Source organism: Cynoglossus semilaevis, chromosome 4, assembly GCF_000523025.1.
Source record: "Cynoglossus semilaevis isolate Cse_v1.0 chromosome 4, Cse_v1.0, whole genome shotgun sequence".
Taxonomy (NCBI): Eukaryota; Metazoa; Chordata; class Actinopteri; order Pleuronectiformes; family Cynoglossidae; genus Cynoglossus; species Cynoglossus semilaevis.
This window is the reverse complement of record NC_024310.1, coordinates 3,613,485-3,630,353: the sequence shown is the minus strand read 5'-3', so window position 1 is coordinate 3,630,353 and position 16,869 is coordinate 3,613,485. Positions and strand designations below refer to the sequence as shown.

General features: G+C 39.6%; 1 protein-coding gene across 2 annotated transcripts in view; it reads left to right on the top strand.

Annotated features, from left to right (window-relative positions):
• The window catches only part of igsf11 (immunoglobulin superfamily member 11), a 78,738-nt gene extending 69,541 nt beyond the window's left edge, over positions 1–9,197 (top strand). Inside the window, exons 1-6 of one of the 2 annotated variants that reach the window (XM_025055055.1) lie at positions 191–374; positions 5,287–5,494; positions 5,784–5,939; positions 6,036–6,158; positions 6,602–6,749; positions 7,111–9,197. In XM_025055055.1, coding sequence (XP_024910823.1) covers positions 336–374; positions 5,287–5,494; positions 5,784–5,939; positions 6,036–6,158; positions 6,602–6,749; positions 7,111–7,726 — 1,290 coding nt within the window. In that variant the 5' untranslated portion in view covers positions 191–335 and the 3' untranslated portion in view covers positions 7,727–9,197. Of the gene's footprint in view, positions 1–190; positions 375–5,286; positions 5,495–5,783; positions 5,940–6,035; positions 6,159–6,601; positions 6,750–7,110 lie in introns of those variants that run through there. The other variant, XM_017032191.1, reaches the window with a different exon arrangement.
• Positions 9,198–16,869: the final 7,672 nt, after the last annotated feature.

The following is a 16,869-nucleotide window of genomic DNA, read 5'->3' as shown; positions in this document are numbered from 1 at the left end:
GTCATCCAGGTCAACTGGACATTTTTAGGGTCTTGAAGATGTTTCATCTTCTTCAGTTCTAATCGGCTGCTGATAAAACTTAGACTGACGGAACATAAACGTGAAAATAAAGTCATTTTCTTCAGATGTTCCTAATGAAGATACAGTTCTGAGACCTCTGTTTGGCTCCTACTGTCCAAACCCCTAACCACAGCTCCTTTGTCCCTGCAGTGGGTGTCCAGGCGCTGGACGTGACAGTGTCCCAGAGCAGTGTCCAGGTGGCTCGTGGGAAGGCAGCCATCTTGCCCTGCTCTTTCACCACCAGCGCCGCCCTCAACAACCTCAACATCATCTGGATGGTGATCCCACTGTCCAACGCCAACCAGCCAGAGCAGGTAGGGAGATGTTGTTGTGTACGTTTAGATCCAGCCGTCACAGTAACATTTTCAAATAATTTCCCCCGGCGTTGTGGTTGAAAAAAAAGAAAATGTTGAGCCAGAAAAAAGAATACAATGTTTTTGTTTATCTAACAAATGTAATGCACCATCCTTGTGTATGCTTCATGTGGATGGCCATACTGTTCATCAACCTTTCAGTCAAAGCAGGTACACAGGAGTTTTGATCATTTCGATCCTGTACTAAGGTGTGATCAGATGCAGTGCAAAGAGATTTTAGTTTTATATAAAAAAACGCTCCAAATATTAATAAATAAGAAGTAAAGTTGGAACTGTGGGAGATTAGATTATTAAAGCTGATTTGGCAATATTAGGCGTGGAGAAGTGAGCACAGGTCATCCCCAGGCTCTACAGTCAGTGCTGGCTCTAGCTTATTGTATTGATTAAAAAAAAAACAAAAAAAAAAAACAATCTATACCTAGTATTAAAACTCTCTTTCTGGTGCATCTGAACGCACCTCGAGTGAGTTGTAGCTGTTAGAGAAAACCTAATTGTGCAGTCTGTAAATATGCCATGTACAGTATATAGTTCACAGACTGTTATACTTTCCTTCATAGATAGATTGTTAGAAGCCCTGAGAAATGTTAGTTTCTGTATCTGAAAAGATTTCCGATTACATGAAGGAAACCTACACAGTCGATTAAATATACTTCTACCTCTTACCTCAAAATCTTTCCTTGTGTGAGGAATAAAAACACTCTCCCTGCAGGAGGGGTCTGAAACATTTACATTTATCATATTAGTATTAGTCATGTGACTGGATGTCAATAATAATAATATTTGTTAAAGTAGAATTCTGCTTTATAAAACGCTTTAGTTGGTCATTTAAGAATGATAAAAAATACAACTTTTTTTTCTTTGGGTTTTTGTACTGAACATCAAACATTGAAGGTGATGAAGTTGGGGGGAGAGGGGCGGCAGTGGCCCTCAGCTCAGCCTTGTATCACCAGCTCTTCTTCTCATCTGAATATCTGACAACTTCAGGCTGGAAAACAATAAGAACAGCTCACTTGTTTGTTTACCAACTCAAAAACGAATGAACAGCTCACTTGTTTGTTTACCAACTCTTTAATGTTTTTTTTAACTTCACTTATCTTTCCTCTAAGGCTCACTCTTGTCTCTGGCACTGGCGCCTGTTTTTACAAACTTTTTGATTCCATTGGAGTTGTGTAATATGCAGCTGCGGGCTGCGCGAGCTCACCTGCCTCCTTTTGAACTCCGGCGCTAGTCAGTCGTCCAAATAATACAATCATCTTCTGCACTAATTACCTCACGCCCACCACAGGCTCCATATCACAGCTGTTCTCAGCTCTGTTCTCGCACACACACGTAGCCGCAATTGTTATTTTTCTTTGAGGACTCTCTGATGTACTGGGGATCAGCTTGGACTCGGACTTTAACCTAGAGGATCAAGAAAATATTGAAGTCATTTACTGCAAGAAGAAAATACAAACACATCAAAAAGACTGTTGGTCCACATAAACAGCAGCTCACTGTGCTGACATGCAGGGCCGTAAACACAGTGGTTTATTACACAGTAGGTACTGTATGTGAAGAACGTCAGTGAACACAGCCATGTTCCTGTCCATGCATGACTGCGTCTGACTGTAACATGTCGGGCGAGCGATGATGTTAATGGATACCTACACACATCTGTGCTACTGTCATGCTACACCTTCTCGCTGACACACACTAACGTCACGTGACTCACACATGGAAAGCCTGCGTTGAGGTGTTAGCTACGTAAGAACAAGCAGGCAGATTGTTAAATGACATCAGGATCCATTTGAAAATGAAAAAAGAGAGATTGTCCTGAACTCAACTTTTCACACTCACATACTCGTGGCTTCATTTGGTGTATCAAAATAAAAGCTTGTTTTTATTTTTCTTGGCCATCCAAAAAATAAAAATAAAAAAAAAATAAAAATCAAAGTTGCATTTCACAAAAAAAAAAAAATCAAAGTTGCATTTCAAATCCTCCTTAATTATGGTTTATAAGCTACAGGTGATTATTTACATAATATTTGGCATTCAGTATTATGATGTTTTGATCGAATCTTTTCATTTTTCAAAACACTACATAATTCCTAAAGTCCTTTTCATGTCTTACACGAAACCCGTCTCTGATTAAAGCAGTTTTAAATGAATGCAGAATCTTCACCCTAATTCTGATCTTCACCGTAAAACCAAGCCAAAAATACTCTCAAAGTTAATGAGGACCTGAAAAGTGTCCCTCATTATTTATGCTGGAACGGCTCTGTCCTGCTGAGGTTCTCTCCTGAACATTTAAATTAAATTCCTTTAATTAATTTTAATTGTCAGGATGTTAAATTGTTTAAATATTTTTTTTTTTTAAAAAAAGGCCATATCACCAGCTGTTTGAAGAAGACTGGCTCTTCAACAGAGGCAGCGTTGCATGAAATCTCTTTAAAATCCAATTTCATTCCGTAGATGTGGTCCAAACATTTTGTCCCTGTTCCCATAAAGGGAAAACATTCCCAGTGTTATTAAAAAACAGTTTTCAGTGTGAAAACTCGGCAGTATAGCAAATTTCAGGAAGTTCTGCATTTTGTTGTGAAATTAGCTTTTGAACTCAGATTTAGGACACGGAGAATTTGTGGCCTGAAAAAATGATCAGTAATGGAGAACAACCGTCATTGTAATTTAGATCAGAATGTGATTCCAATCGGGAAAAAAGGCCAATCGGTCACAGCTGATGCATTTACGTAGCAATTCAAACAAAAACAAACAAACAAAAAAAATCCCCTTTCAGTCACTGCTCTCCGCCCACGTCTTAAGGATTTTGTGCTTGAACATCAAAGAAAAGAGAACAATGTTGTTCTTCAGACACACAAATGTTGTGATGTTGATTTGGAAAAAAAAAACTGAGTAAAGATTCAACCACACATCATAAAAACAGATCACAGCCCGCGCTCCTTCTCTCATATGCCATAATGTGATACATTTTATTGATCTGCACAGAAGACCTTCTGTGTTTGTCTGTCTCTGGGGACATCAGCAGTCGAAGAAAAAACGAAACAAACTGCATTGTCATCTCCATCAGTGGAGGATTGTGACTCTGTCTTGGGGGCATTTTGACGTCAGATCAGTTTTTTATGAAGACTTAAGTTGATAATCCACAGGCAGTAGAGCCGTCTTACCCCAATTGATCCCCTCAACTCTTTTCTGACAGTTAACACTCGAAGTTCACGAAAGTCGATCAAATACATGGAGTAAAAAGCAAATTTGTGGAGAAACACTCAGAGCTGAAGTGGAAAACTGTTTGGTTTTAGATGACAGTGTTTTGGGCTTGGGTTAGGGTTAGGATGATTCCAAGAAGCCCAGGGTCATGTTCTTCCCTGGGACCCAGATTTCCTGGCAGCGCCCCCTGGTTGTATAGTACAGAATGTATATTTGTTTGAGAAGTCACTCACAGTATCACTGAAGAAAACATGATATAAAACACACCTGGGCAGAAATAATTTGGTTGCCCACTTGAATACACACACACACACACACACACAATCTCAACCTCTCATAAGAGACAGATTGATTGGATCAGAGTCACAGACAGATTATGACATCATCCTCCAAAACGTGTGTGTCACGCCGGATCAGTGCAATCTAGAAAGACAGAGGATACAAGTTGGACCACACACACACACACACAGACAGTCATACATGATTGATGGCACTCCTGGTTCATTGAGGCTCTCATTGACCTGATGCTCTGTTCAGGGACTGGGTCCATCCTTCATATCACTAACTTCAGGACCTGAAACAGACATTTAAAGGGGATTAGAGAGTGTAGCGACTGAGTAAAAACCTGAACTGGCCCACACACACACACACACACACACACACACGTACACAGACAGGTCCTCAGCTGAGATGTCGTCCCAGACTCTCATCACAGCTGAGGAGCTGCCTATTCATCTGCACATAAGAGGACAAAGCGAGCGAACTGCACTCAGGAAATTGCAGCCATGCAATTTACAATCGTTAGGCAGTGGTGGAGGACACAGTCTCACACACACACACACACACACATGCACTTTCATCAGAAATATCTCAAACACACACACACACTCATAGACTATTGCTGGTTCTCTCCCTGCCCCCTTCTTTGAACAGTTCAATGAGGGTTCTTTTCTCCAAAGTGAATAGTCCCTCTGATTTCCCTCTATGTTTTAATCTCTGTGTGTGTGAGAGAGAGACTTGTGTGCTCTAAATTATTGTTTGTGTGTGTGTGTGTGTCCTCTTCATCTTTGTGTGGCCAGCTGAGGGGTGAGAGCTGTTTTGCATGTGGCTCTGTCACACAAATGAGCTGTTCAGACCAAGTTCAAAGGCAGAAGAGACCAGCACTTTTACTGCTTTATCTGGGCACAAAATGGTTACTACATCTTGTTGAAATAACTTTTAATTTTTATTTTTGACATCTATTATTATTTTTTTGATAAAAATTAATGGTCTTGTGCAAGAACACTGGATTGATTTGGTTGTGTTTTGAATTCATCTGGGTGTCGGTCCAAACAAGTTAAAATGTTCTTTATTCAGCATGAAATCTGTTTATTTAAATATCGTTACACCAAACTAAATGTTTTGGTTCCTTTTTACCCTCAGACTAAAACACTTTTTTTTTATAGACCTTTGTCTCCCTCTAGTGAGAAAACCCACAAACTGTAGTGACTAGTGCTCTATTCAAATTTAGATGTTATATTATATTATATTATATTATATTATATTATATTATATTATATTATATTATATTATATTATATTATATTATATTATATTATATTTACTCACCCCCTGACTCTCTCCCTTTTTCTCATGGTGTCATGCCATAACAGGTGATAATATACCAGGGTGGCCAAGTGTTCGAACTTGCCAACCACCTGAGTGGTCGTGTGGGTTTTGTGGCCACTATGCCGAGTATAAGTGCCTCCATTTTCATCAACAACACCCAGCTGTCTGACACTGGGACCTACCAGTGCCTGGTCAACAACCTCCCAGACAGAGGGGGGCGCAACATAGGTGTCATTGGACTCACAGTGTTGGGTAACTAACAAATCATCAATGTTTTTGTTTTTTGTTTTAGTTGTAAAAACATTTGAAATGATATTACCTGAGATTATCTTAATCTGCTGAGATTGTAGCATTTTAGCTGCTTAAATTTAAACAATGGATTTTTTTCATTTAGATTTATTTTTCTGTTCTGTTTCTGTGTTAAGCTAAGGATTCAAAACTGTATTAAAAATAGGTTTACTCTGCATGTACAAAAAAAATGGATATACATTTGGTCTGTGAAGTCATAAACTCAACACCACCCACTCTCCCCATCTGCTAGTGCCCCCATCGGAACCATCATGTCAGATCCAGGGAACACTAGATGTGGGCAGTGACATCATGCTTCTCTGCGACTCTGACGAAGGTATTCCAACACCAACCTACTCCTGGGAGAAAATCAGCACACTGCCCAAGCTGCCACAAAATGCCGTGCAAGGTATGATTAATTATTCATTCATTACATCATATATATTATTTAAATGTTAATATTTATAGACTGTATTTTATTGTATGTATTTGGTGTGCCTTCCAGACCAGATGCAGGGCACGGTGTCACTGAGGAACATCAGCACCAGCACCTCAGGACTCTACCGGTGTACCTCCAGTAACACCATTGGCAAAAGCACATGTTTGCTCAATGTACAAGTTGTAGAACGTGAGTAGCTAACACGTCAATATGTTTCATCATCAGTGTTTTAGTAATATATATATAAATGTTGTCACACAGACACATGTAAAATATTGTCAAATACTGAAAAATAAAAAAAATCAACAAGTTTCTTTTGAGATAAAAATCTAAAAAAAAAAACACAAGCAGAACAAAAATGAGCAGAGTGACACAATAAGAACCTGCAGATGGCAGTATTTGCCTGTTTATGACATTACTCAAAAAGTTAGTTTTTTTCTGCGTCATGTTACACAGTGTTACACCAGCGTGAAGTTGTATCTCAGGTACGGCAGTATTTGAAGTACTTTCTGAAACACATCATTTTTTGAAAACAAAAAAACCCTTTACATTAATTTGTTACTATTAATTACTATTAATTAGTCCAACACTGTCTGTAAACTATTCCCCGTCCATCTCTTCTGTGTCTTTAGCCCAGCCCCAGAATGTTGGTCTGATCGCGGGCACCATCACCACGGTGGTCCTGGTTTTTCTGATCTTCTGCCTCTTGGGGATGGTCACGCTCTTCTGTTGGAGAAACAAACACAAATATGATGAGGAGGAGATCCCCAATGAGATCAGGTTGGTGCCAGACAGACCTTCAACAACCCAATACTGATGAACAAAAATGGGTCACATGGTCATTAAAGAGTCACCCCCCCCCAATATTTCAAATTTTAATAAGGGAATGTTTATTTACACGTCTTTATTGTGTGGAAAAATCCCACTTAAAAAAACACTCCAAACAGACATTATTTTGTTTGTTATCTCCTACACCCCCTGGTGGCAGCTCATTTCACATGTTGCAAATCTAGTTATTAAAATGTCCATCTCTCCAGGATTTCATTGACATCTGTTCTAATGTTAATGTGAGATGCTGGATTCTAAATTTTCCATTTAACTCGATGGTTCTGACCCCTCTTTTGACCCCCCTCTCTAACAGGGAAGATGACCTTCCTCCTAAGAGGTCATCGTCAGTGAAGGCTTTCCAGGCAGATGCATCATCGTCAGAGAACGACACGCTGACTTCCACCAACACATACAACAGTCGCTACTGGCACAACCCCAAGGCCAACTACGACACCAACTCCTACACACGCTACAATGGAGACACACGCCAGACCTTCACAGGTGCCGCCCATGGTGCACATGGACACGCCCAGGCCCAGAAGACAGGACAAGGACAAGGACAAGGACAAGGACAGGGACAAGGACAAGTACAGGGACAGGGACAGGGACAGGGACAGGGTACAGTGGCCACAGCGCCGGGTTCGACGCCACTGCCCCGACATGCACCAACGGCGCCAGTGACGACGACAACATTTGTCAACGGCAGCCACACACTCCCACCACCCAAGACTTTGGTCGTCACCACGAACTCTGCCCCCTCCCCTTCCACAATGGTGCGCAGCAACGGCACCGTGAACCTCAAACCGGCAGTGTCGTCCGCACACGGGCAACACACGCACTCCTACGCCGTTAGCCAGGCGGCGTTGGAACGAATGGGGGCGGTGCCCGTCATGGTGCCCGCCCAGAGCAGAGCAGGGTCACTGGTGTAAAAGCTGTAACAAACACTGACCTCAGAAACAGCCCACTGCCCTTTACAACACGTTTCTTTCTCTATATTTCAATATTTCTATCTGAAAAAAACCGGGGATTTTTTTTAAATGCACAGAGTCCTTTAATGCTGACGTGTAGGAAGACGACCTCTTGTGGTCATGGAATATATCCATCCCTTATTGGATGGACGGACCGCTTTGGTCACCGTGGGACTCACGTTGAACCACTGAGTCTTTGACAGCCTGGATTTCTGATCTCCTGCGATTTTGGGCCGTGGTCATGACTGTCTTTGGCCACAAGCTGTCACCAGGCTCATCACCGTTTTTTCCATCGGAATGGAGTGAGCTGCGGTTCTTTACATGCATGTTTAAGGCTGACGAACGAGTTCTTTTCAATAATAATAATAAGTTCTTGTCAGCGGTCAATTTGACTCACACCAATGAAAGTGTTGAAAGTGAATGTGTGTCAGAAACTAAAAAATGATGACGGTTGAATGGCCTTAGGAGCTGAGGAAGTGAGTGAGGTTTTGAGTGCAATACTAAACTAATACACTTTACTTCATCTAATGCAAAATTACCCTGTCGGTTTTTTTTTGTTTTTTGTTTTTTGTTTTGCACTTTTGAAAGCAATTTTCCACACAGCCTCGTTGTAATAATCAGTCTTAATTATATATAAAAATACTCACACCACATGTTTCATGTTGCTGCTTTCACCTGATTTGAATTTGAACCTGCAAACTGCTCGTGTTTCTTTTTTTCTTTTTTTTTTGCCGTGTTCATCCTTACCGTTGTCCTACTCGGTTCATGTCTCACCAGTGCCACTTTGACCAGACGTGGATGAGGAGATGGGATTCATTACCAGACACGTATATAAAGAAGGGTGGGAATTGTTTTCCCCCCTCTGAAAAAAAATGTATTTTTCTCTACTGTACATATTGTAACTACAGCAGTAGTCTAGGGTGTGACTCTGAGAAGCACACGTGACAGTTTTGTCTTATAACATTATACAACTCACATGTCTTAAGTTCAAAATGATTCTCTCTCTTTTTTTAACAAAGTCAAGATACATTAGTTTGGTTCAAAGTTAAACTCCGATTTCAAAGGGGTTAAGACAAAAGTGTAGCTTTTTTAACCATTTTTTTCCTATTGGAAAAAAACACGCTGTGTATTATTACTTTTGTGACATTCAAAACTAGTTTTAACTGATTGTTTTTATGTCTTTACTTCTTTTTTAACATTTGTACATGTGTACATTTGGACTAAGTTACCAAGGAATGGTTATAAAAAATGTGTTCACTCAATTTTCAGTATTAAGAATTTAACGGGATCAGCTCACTCACTCTGATGAATTTATACTAGCTATATGTAGTAAAATGGGTTTTATTAAATTATATACATCAGAACACAGGAAAAAAAACTTTGCAGTAAATCTGGTTATGCAGATATATGATAAATTCAATTCATTTTTAAAGGTTATGCAGATATATGATAAATTCAATCAATTTCTTAAAAAACTAATTTAAAGCAATTAGTAGAAGAGAATTAATGATATAATTCACACAAATAGCTGATAAGACAGAGGGACAGAATTGTTTTTCTTTCACGGTGCATTCAGACCAGTACTGTACACACACCTACTTATTTCAGTTATTCAGACTTCTCACTTTTTTTCTCCAGAACATAATACGTAATAATGATTTTAAATGATGGTTTAAAAAAAAAAAAACTCTCTCCATGTTTGTCACTGTAGTTTGTGTGATAGCAGTTCAGCTGGGCCAACAAAACGTTCTTGTTCGTGTAAGTAGAGTATAACCTTGGTCCGCTTTTACACACATATTAATCTCTTTTTTTTTTTTGGCTGCCATTTTTCTCACGGCTGACTACTGGGTGACAAAACTACAGTCACAGACACGTACAAAGGTTTGAAAAATACTGAACGGGGACAGAGGTCAATAGAATTAGTCACTTATTCTAGTCTTTTTGTCTGACAAGGTTTTGGAACATGTTTTTTTTTTCTCTCTCTCTCTGTGAAGGTTCTTCTCAGTGTCTCTCTCTCAGTGAACATGTTCTGAACACTGGCTGTCCATATTAAAGAACTTTTCCTCTAAGTTGTGTAGTTTTTTTTCTTCCAAAATCAACCCTGAACCAGAAAAACAAACATTTCACAATAAGTCCATCCTTGGTTTTAAAGTCAAATCCAATACTTAGTTAAGTACTCAAAAAATGAACTTTTTAACATCTGGATTTAGTAGCTCATCAAAATTTAACCATTCAGTTTAACATAGTAAATTTAACATAAAATAATGTCAAAACAAAAGCTAATAAGTCTACTGCACTACCTTAGGGTGACACTGGGGAGCAGTGTTTACAAAGCCATGACGTCCCATCGAGTACTGTGAGCTCTGTTCTTCCAGCTTTAGCCCAGTGTTTTCGAAAAGATTTAGTACTAAATGGAAGAAAAGTCCCTTAAATTGAGTCTCTACGTGAACGGCAGTCTAAATGGTTCATTTCTTGTCCCCGTGACACAGCGGTGACCTGGCTGTCCACCAGTGTGAGCCGGGGGACGTGTGGGTGAGGTATTTGGATGGATTTAAGGTTTCTTAAGCTCATCTGACCGAGAATTAAAGAGTGACCTGAGGCAATGTTAATGGACTTATTTAAATTCTTCAAATTAAACAGAGATGGCTGCTGACAGAGCACTTGTCTTAATGTAATCTTAATTGGTGAATTTAATCCTCCTTTTTGTCAAATTCATTTTCATTCAGTTTATTTTTTTTCCTCCCCTCCGACACGACGCAGCCTGTTTAAAAAGCATTGAATGAGAAATTAGTAGGAGCCCTTTGGGCAATCAGACATTTCACTCCCCGGGCGTTCATGTTAATGACGTCACACTCTCCACACTGACAAATTTTCTAGACATGCTGAAGGATATATCTTCTTTTTTTTCTGCCCCAAAATATATCCAAGGTACTATTATTTTGTTATTTGCAGTATTTAAGCCCTTGCTAAACAAGGCTCGGCTCATGAAGACAATGTTATTTTAAAATAATTTTTGAAATAATTTTAAAATTGATGAAAACCACTTTATGTTTTCATATTATGACTTATTGTTGTTATTTTTTTCATTAATATAAATACTTGCATACCTGCTTTTGATTTTTTTGAACAGGGTGCTAAACATGCAATGAGGAATTAAATGAAATGACGTAGGTTTCAGTCCGTCAATGGCTGCCGTTCACGTTATCAATATATATCTTTTTTATGACAGTGTCGCAGAGAGTCTGAGGTCGTGTGAGATTTTCTGAATGATTTAGATGTAGATAGACGTAAACATGGGCAAAGTAACGTTTGTTTTTTGCCTGAAAATCATCAGGCTGGATGAACTATGGCCTGAGCCGTGCTAATTATTTTCGTGATGGCTCATTCAGTGTTCTGAGGTTCACTGACTACGGCTAAAGTGAAGGAGCAGAACAGTGAGGTGTGGAGGAAAAGGGAAAAATAGTTGAAAAAAAAATAATCAGAGTGCAGGTCAGACAGGTGGGCTGCTCCAGAGCAGAATGACGCCAATCTGTCCCCTGTAGTTGTCAGGCTGAATGTAGAATGCAGTTTCAGAAAAATCACATACACAACTTGTTCCTGAGTCATATATATATATATATATATATATATATATATATATATATGCAGTACATACAAAGCATTATATTATGTTTCCATCACTTTCCTGAAGGCAAAATAAAACCATGAATATAGTATCAAGTACTTTTTGCATTTGTGGAGCTGTCCATGGTGCTGTCTCTGGGCCATACCACTCTGTTCCTCAGCTGTTTTGTATCCAGTGATGTAAATGTTTGTGGTGAAGTTTGAAAAGAAAAACCTAAACAAACAAACATAAGGCAGTTAGAGTGAAGGATCATAAGTGTGTGCATCTTGACTCTTGTATCTTTACAAGTGTTAAAGCCTCTCTATATTCTTACACTATGTTTCCTTTAATATCAAGACTTTCCAGTCACACTGTAGAAAAGCGAATAATAAAAAAAAGGTGATGATTGTATTACACTCAGAGAGAAAACACTGCGGTGCCAAAGCCTTTCTATTTGCAGTTCTCAGAGTATCGCTTCATGCCTCAGTGTTTGTGTGCTTTCTCTCTCTTTTTTCCTCATCATTTCAAAATCTTGGCGACTATTTATCTGGATGAGAGAGAAGTAAAGAAATATTGTGAAATCCTCACATTGCACAGTCTTTATTTGATGTTTACCACAGCTGTTAGCTCTGTGTGATTTACAGTCACACATTTCCATCTCTGCACTCCTCGACTAAAAGCAGTCTGTAAAATATTCCCATTTTCCGACCCACTTTCTGTCTTTCTGTGATTACATGCATCTGTCATGGCACTTGTCCTAAACCCATATATGGTCATCAAGGCCCACTTTATGATGAAAATGATTGTCTCTGCTCTGCTACCGACAAAGACCCAGCATTTCTTTCAGTTCAGAGCTTTTTCACTTTTCTCTGAGCCCCATCAGCCACCTGAGTCTGCCGTGATTACCCTTCACATCTGGCAGGAGACGGGCTCTGGCTCTTTGATTCAAAAGGAGCAGGATAGGAATCGAGATGAAATGGTTGTTCTAAAGATCTCCAAAATCCACATCTTGGGTTTGGAGAAACTGCTCTTCAAAATACCTGATAATATTCATTTTAGACTGAACGATGATCTATTTTCTGTCTGTCCAGATTGACTCTGATCAGGCAAAATATTGAAAAAAACAATTGTTCTCCCAGCTTTGCCACTATAGAATACTATCAGTCTTTGACTTTAAAGCAGTGTTCTTCAACCTAGGGGCCACAGCCCCATGTGGGGGCGCCTGGAATTCAAATGGGGTCACCTGAAATGCCTAGTTATTGATAAAAATAAAAACTGATAAAACATATCCAACAAATTATCTCTGGGGTCACCAAAGATTTGTGATGTCAAAATGGAAGTCACCAGTCAAAAAAGGTTGGGAACCACTGCTTTAAAGGCTTGAAACCTCAAAGATTCTGAATCTGTCTGCACCGAGCGGGTTCATCAACACATTCAGAACTGCTGTGTCAGCAGGTAATCTCATCACGCAGATAATGAGCGCAGTAGTGAACATTCCTGGAACCATAGTGAGCCTGATGATAAGCACTGAAACAGAGACACAGCCGGGAGTCTGAGGAAGAATTTGGGAGTATGGGGGGTTGGGGGAGGAAGGAGGGGGGGGCACGCAGTGAGGGCATTACCAGGATATAAATGCAGCGGTTCAATTTCCCAAAGGGACGGTGCGTGGATGGAGTGGCTGCTCCAGTGAGCAGGGTCACTCACACTTTTACCTGCTGTTTCCTCCTTTCTGGGTACTTTCTGACAGCCAATCACCTGCTCAGCAGACTGGACAATACACTGATAGATGTCCTTGAAAGAGGGAGAAAGTGCTTGAGAGACAGATTGCAATAAATATGCCAAAGGAGTTATAGTTATGGAGCATCACAAACCTGCCTGGGATGTGATACTGAAGGGGCTTTAAGTGCATGTGAGAGAACCGACCTCAGCTGATAGCTAACAGTGATACGAAGATTCACTTCTCATGTTTTTGAGTGATGTGTTAATTGATATGGAAATCTGCAAAACATCTTTGAACCTTCCTGAAGTGAGATCTCTGAATGTGAATTTTTGAAAATGAACTTTAACAGAAAGACGGAGATCTCTGAATGTGAATTTTTGAAAAAGAAATTTAAGTTTTCTTTAACAGAAAGACATACAGAGAAGAAGAAGAAGTTCAAGAGCGGATTTCTGGGATACATACCAAAAAGTTGAGAGGTAGGATTTATTTTTGGGTTACATCCCAATTTCCCTGTTACACATCGTTATTATTGTGAGACTGAAGATAACGAGTATGAACTAAAATTGTTCCCTTGCTGATGAAGGAAAACTTCCAGAATCAGAGTCTAATTTTGTCAATCTCAAGTTTCTTTACAGTCTTTACGTAGGGATTTTGCATGTTTTACTCATGTGTTTTTTTGTTGTTGTTGTTTGTTTTTTTTTTTTTTCAGGTATTCTTGTCTGCTCATACAGTACAACATGTGTGAAGTTGGAGATTAGTTGTGGTGTGAATGTGAGTGTGAATGGTTGTTTTGTTTCTTTGTGATGGTGGCTTAATGACCCAGGGTTTATAAAAAAATGTATAAATTAATCAAAATATTTGCTGTTTTTTTTTTTAATATATCGTTTCGGAAGTTGAATTAAAATGGAATTTTCTTTTAGAAGATAAACAGCGCCCCTGGAGGGGAGTTTTGTTGTACGTACACGGTTGTCATGCATGTTTAGATTCAGTTTGTATTGATAATCGCCATAATAAACGAACACTGTCTGACATTTGATGATGCGTACACAACAGCCAATGACAGATCTCTGTGTTGAAGTTGTTATTTTCTGTTTCCTATCAAAACCTGTGGAAGTCAGAACCATCAGGATTAATCCACTGGTGTGGTTCAACCCCCGAACAGTATTTTCAGACTTTAATGTTCTTCTTGGCTCCGACTTCACAGACCTTTTTCATCTCTTTGAATAAATAATGAAAACACACCTTACTGCCTCCTAGCCCAGCTGAACAGACAAAAATGGTCCTAATTCATTAGGCTTGAACCCATTAGAGTTACACAGTTAAATATGGTAATTTCACCTCTGCTGATTGTGTCTGGGAGTACTTTGATTTGTGAGCAAGTGAATTGTTTCTAATGGCTTCCAAATCCAGCATGTGAATAGAAATATAACCGTTCCCCGAGATATGATGTGGTTAGGCACACACCTCAGACGGTGACTCAACGGGGAACAAACATTCTCATATAAGGAAACCACAGGGGTCAAAAACCAAACTGTTTGTTTGTCGGTTTACCATGGCTGAACTGAATCTTAATGGCAACAACGTATAAAATAAAAACATGTAAATTTTTCCAATATGTTGTAGAAAAGGTATATCACTTAAAAGTATTTACAGTATTATCCTGTAAATACTCAGTGTATGTTGACCGTTGTTTAATGAGGACAATGGGTTGGATGGATGGACACAGAGTGAGAACAGATTCTGTATCCATTCATCCATCCATTCATCCATCCATTCATCCATCCCATCAAACAACAACAATTCTATGCAATTGTTATTTGTTGATGGTTAAAATGTTTTTTTAAACTGTTTTATGCAGAGAATCAGATTCTGTCAACAGCAGCCAAACACATTTTAAACTCCCCTCCTTAAAAATTAAAAATGTTGTATTGTGTTGTACCAGTACTGACAACACTGGAGCAACATTGAAGTTGGAGAGGATGTATGTCATAAAAAAGTAAAAATACTTGAAACGTAATTTCACCTGATTCTCCTGCTTTCACTGTAGATAGTTGAGCAGGTAAAGTTTGTGTCAAAAGTTTCAATAACCTTACAGTAATTCAACGCCAACTTTTACAAAATGTACTAAAATGTATTCCGGTGCGTTGATGTTGTTATATTTACCACTACGGTGAGAATGTGACAGAATTTTAGAATGGAGTCAAAAAAGCGAGGGCGCCGCCGACAGCTTCCAGGCAGCTGCTGGGTGTAATCACAATGTCTCCGCAGCAGAGCAGAGACATCATCAGCAGAAACAGATGACGCCACGTTAGCGCCTAACAACTCCCCAGGGCTCTCTCATATTATGGTAAACAGTGCTTGACAAAAGGGCTAGCTTTCATTATTTATGAGTTACAAATAATTTCGCAGTCATTAACATTTGATTATGTAGGCTGTCTGAAAATGTTGATTTTGGCTTGGCAAAGATAAACAGCGAGGGTTGAAACAAACAAATGCAAATAGTTCTGTGTGTCTATACTTTAGAAAAATATGATACAGAAAAAGAAAAACGTGTATGACCACAAGGCTGCATAATGGAGCTGTGGGTGTCAGTGTTGCATCACAACAAGAGCGTCACCGTTCAAGCAGATTAGATGGCACCTCAGCGCTGTAGCGCTTAGCATGCTTTCATTGAAAACAGGGAGTCCTGGGTTCAAAGTTCAGATATACGGTATATAAATTAGACACTCTTAACCACCATAGATGTGAATGTTATTCATTTTGGAGGTTGTTTGTCTCAACATGTGGCTCAGAGTCACTCTGTGTCCACTAACAGGATGAAGCAGGGTTTAAGGATTAAGGCAGCTGTCATCAGATGTCAAATACAAAGCTATACCACCCTAATAATAGGGCAATAAAAATGTTTCATTTTCCCACAGAATAACAATCTGTCAGCTCATTGTCAAGATATTCTGCAGTACCAAGTACAGGGTGAACAGCAGTTTTGGTCCTGCTTCAGGGGTAACTCCCTTCAATTTGTGTCATTGATTTGAATAGAAAGTTCTCACCAAAGGATTCATTTAAATCTGAATTTAAACATGTCTTACTCTGGGTCAACATCATACCACACATTTCCTACCCTGAAACAAACAAACAAACAAACAAACAAACAAAAAAAACAAAACACCCTCTTCTAAATCCTTCAGTGGACCTCAGGTTCATCACATTCACCCAGACTGATGCGATCAGGTTGAAGAACCGTCTGGACGTGGTCTGCGTGTAGAATATAATTAACCTTGATTTACTCCAAACAAAAGCCACTGCGATAAGAAACAGCTTTTAATGTTTGTCGGCTCAACGAGCTCAGTTAATAACCAACAACCTCTGCCGCCAAGCATGCATTTTTCTAACAGCCACTAGATGGCAGACCAGACCAAGGTGCTCAAGTCTGAAGGCTGGTGTCATGTTCTTCTGCACCTGCGGAGGAATTTATCCGTCTGCTGCTCTTCCTGCTGCTGCTGCGGTTTATCTGCTGTGGACAGATCCGTGCTCCAGCTTCGAGATCAAGACTGTGGCACCGAGAGACCGAGGTTCTGCCTGAGAAGCGTCAAACAGTTTGGAGCCGTTCGGAGGACGTCATGCATCACTATTGGATTTACAGCGTTTGGATCCCCTGCATTGCTTTCCTCTTCGGATTTCAAGGCAAGAATGCTCTTATCTTCAGTTCATTTTTTTTAGTTTAATTTAACCAGAGATTAAAATCTGTGTGGCGCACTGCAGTTTACTGTGTTTCAGAAGTGT